Genomic DNA, 3,347 nt, shown 5'->3' with positions numbered 1-3,347 from the left:
TATATATATATATAAATAAAATAAAATAAAATCGTAATAGCACAAATGCCTGGCTTTTGGCTGTTTTGATCTAATGACTAACGGAAGAGAGCAGGAGTTGACTGTTTTGTCTACAAACATTCAGCCAGTAGCTCTGTTTTCAGCCCACCTGTATGAGTCCTGGCATTTCCCAGTCTTGAGACACTGAAGTTCGGCTGGTAGATTGACTTTCTGCTCCCGTGAGGCATTGCCTGCTTACGTACGTACGTGCGTGTGTTGGGGGGTGTGTGTGTGTGTGTGTGTGTGTGTGTGTGTGTGTGTCTGTCCATCCTTGGGTTTTCTCAGCTCTGCTCTATCATTTATTGCTTTTCCACTATTTTTTTTTTTTTAAAGACAGGATCTCGCTCCATTGCCCAGGCTGGAATACAGTGGTGCAATCACTGCTCCCTGCAGCCTTGACTTCCTGGGCTCAGGCATTCCTCCCACCTCAGCTCTCCCTACTTCCTAAATAACTGGGACTGCAGGTGTGCACCACCAGACCCAGGTAATTTTAAAATTTTTAGTAGAGACGGGGTCTCTCTGTTGCCCAGGCTGGTCTCGAACTGCTGGGCTCAAGTGATGCTCCCGCTTTGGCCTCTTCAAGTGCTGGGATTACAGATCTCAGCCAGTGCACCTGGCCACTTCTCTGCTGTTTTCCAGAAGTATGTAGAACGTTTTTCCCTACTGGTGACCTCTCTCATGCTCTATGTGGTGTTACGTCTTTTTTTCTTTCCAATTCTCACTGTAACAGAGTCCCAGAGGGGAGAATATATATGCTTGTTTTCAATTTGCCTTCTTTCACTGGAAGCTTTAAAATAAGTTTTAAGACTGGGTACAGTGGCTCATGCCTATAATCCCAGCAGTTTGGGAGGCCAAGATGGGAGGATAGCTTGAGGTCGGGAGCTCTAGACCATCCTGGGCAATATAGTGAGACCCTGACTCTATAAAATATTTAAAATTAGTCCTGTGTGGTAGTAGGCACCTTTAGTCCCAGCTACTCAGGTGGCTGAGTTGGGATGATCCCTTGAGCTCAGGAGTTTAAGGCTGCTGTGAGCTATAATTGTGCCACTGCACTCCAGCCTGCATGACAGGGTGAGACCCTGTCTCAAAAATAAACAAAATATAATTGTGTTTTAAAATAAAATAACATAATGTCTTAACAATAGATTTTGACATATCTCCATGCCAGCTGGCATCTTGTCATCTTTAAGGGCTGCGTAGTGTTCTGCAGTATAACTGTACTATAATATGTGTCATCATTCCCCAGTTAAGTGGTTTTAAATTTATTGCTGTTATCAACAGTGTTCCAGTGAGCATTCTTGTATATATATCTTTGCACACACATACAGGCATTTCCTCAGGATAAATTCCTGAAATGGAACAAGTGTCAAAGGATATAGACACTTCAAATTTTGATAGTTGAAGGAGCTCCAGAGAGCAGGTGTTAAACCTTTTCGGCCGGGCGCGGTATCTCACGCCTGTAATCCCAGCACTTAGGGAGGCCGAGGCAGGCGGATCACAAGGTCAGGAGATTGAGACCATCCTGGCCAACATGGTGAAACCCTGTCTCTACTAAAAATACAAAAATTAGCTGGGCGTGGTGGCAGGCACCTGTAGTCCCAGCTACTTGGGGAGCTGAGACAGGAGAATCGCTTGAACCCGTGAGTCTGAGGTTGCAGTGAGCCGAGATCATGCCACTGTACTCCAGCCTGGTGATAGAGAGAGACTCCATCTCAAAAAAAAAAAAAAAAAACAAGCAACCTTTTCAGGAGGGCCTGAGGCAATGGCAGGAGGAGCAGGAGAGGAAGGTGCGAGCCCTCTCAGAGATGGCATCTGAACAACTGAAGCGGTTTGATGAATGGAAGGAACTGAAGCAGCATAAGGAATACCAGGACTTGCGGGAAGTAATGGAGAAGAGGTGAGTCTCCCTGAATTATGCCTGGGAATGTTGATGTGTTCAACTGGAACTCTTTCCCAAGAGGAATTCCAAGGGGAAAGAATTGAACAACTTCTGAGTCCTTAAATATCAAGGTAAAATAGGCAGAGATGTTTATAACCTGGAAAGAAGACCAAACTTGGAAAGACAACCAAAGTAACACAGAGGGAGGCTTTTAGGAGAGGTAAAACAATTTTACAGGCATGATGGAACACAACTGTAGTCTCAGTTACCAGGGAGGCTGAGGCAGGAGGATTGCTTGAGTCCAGGAGTGTGGTGAGCTATGCTCTCCAGCCTGGGCAACATAACGAGACCACATCTCTGAGAAAAAGGGAAGGGAGGGCAGGGAGTGGGAGAGAAAAGGAAGAGAGAGAGAAAAGAGAAAGAGAATAAAGAAAGAAAAGAAAGAAAAACAATTTTAGGAAGTATCCCTGACTATTCCTCCCTGCCATTTTTCATGCAGCTCCAGAGAAGCCTTGGGACACCAAGAGAAGCTAAAAGCTGAGCACCGTCACAGAGCAAAGGTCAGAGCCTGGCAGAATTGGTGTGGGTGTTTTGGTGTCTGTCTGTAACCTGCCTGGAGAGCCAGGTTTTGGCAGATGGCAACCGTGGAGGATCTGGCCATATTATGCCTGTGTGTGGCTAATCTTGGGATGTCCTCTTCCTGCTCTGAGCCCATCTGTGAAAATATGTAGCCCACATAGAATTTGAGGATTGTGGAAAGAAGAAGCCCAGGAGCCCCTCAGAGAAAAGTCACACAGCCCTTTTCTACAGATTCTCAACCTGAAGCTGCGGGAGGCGGAGCAGCAGCGCGTGAAGCAAGCGGAACTGGAGCGGCTTCGGAAGGAAGAAGGCCAGGTCCGCCTGCGGGCCCTCTATGCTCTGCAGGAGGAGATGCTGCAGCTCAGCCAGCAGCTGGATGCTTCTGAGCAGCACAAAGGCCTGCTTAAGGTCGACCTGGCTGCCTTCCAGACCCGAGGCAACCAGCTGTGCAGCCTCATCTCAGGGATCATCCGGGCCTCTTCAGAGGTGAGGGTGGCTTCAGAGTGACTCTTTGCTGTCTTTGAAATGGAAGACTTTAAAAGCAAAATTACTTTCTGACTTAAAAAGTAATATCTGCGACTGGGAGTGGTGGCTCACGCCTGTAATCCCAGCACTTTGGGAGGCCGAGGCTGGCAGATCACGAGGTCAGGAGATCGAGACTATCCTGGATAACACGGTGTGAAACCCCATCTCTACTAAAAAATACAAAAAACTAGCTGGGCGTAGTGGCGGACGCCTGTAGTCCCAGCCACTCGGGAGGCTGAGGCAGGAGAATGGCGTGAACCCAGGAGGTGGAGTTTGCAGTGAGCCGAGATGGTGCCACTACACTCCAGCAACAGAGCGAGACTCC

General features: G+C 47.6%; 1 protein-coding gene across 1 annotated transcript in view; it reads left to right on the top strand.

The window, feature by feature from the left end:
* The window catches only part of GLE1 (GLE1 RNA export mediator), a 70,989-nt gene that overhangs the window by 23,486 nt on the left and 44,156 nt on the right, over positions 1 to 3,347 (top strand). Inside the window, exons 4-6 of the mRNA XM_011988647.1 lie at positions 1,788 to 1,936; positions 2,418 to 2,478; positions 2,729 to 2,983. Of these exons, the coding sequence (XP_011844037.1) occupies positions 1,788 to 1,936; positions 2,418 to 2,478; positions 2,729 to 2,983 (465 nt within the window). The remainder of the gene's footprint in view (positions 1 to 1,787; positions 1,937 to 2,417; positions 2,479 to 2,728; positions 2,984 to 3,347) is intronic.

Source organism: Mandrillus leucophaeus, unplaced genomic scaffold, assembly GCF_000951045.1.
Source record: "Mandrillus leucophaeus isolate KB7577 unplaced genomic scaffold, Mleu.le_1.0 Scaffold109, whole genome shotgun sequence".
Classification (NCBI taxonomy): Eukaryota; Metazoa; Chordata; class Mammalia; order Primates; family Cercopithecidae; genus Mandrillus; species Mandrillus leucophaeus.
Note: the sequence above shows the minus strand (reverse complement) of the source record. Positions and strands in the feature narration are given on the sequence as shown.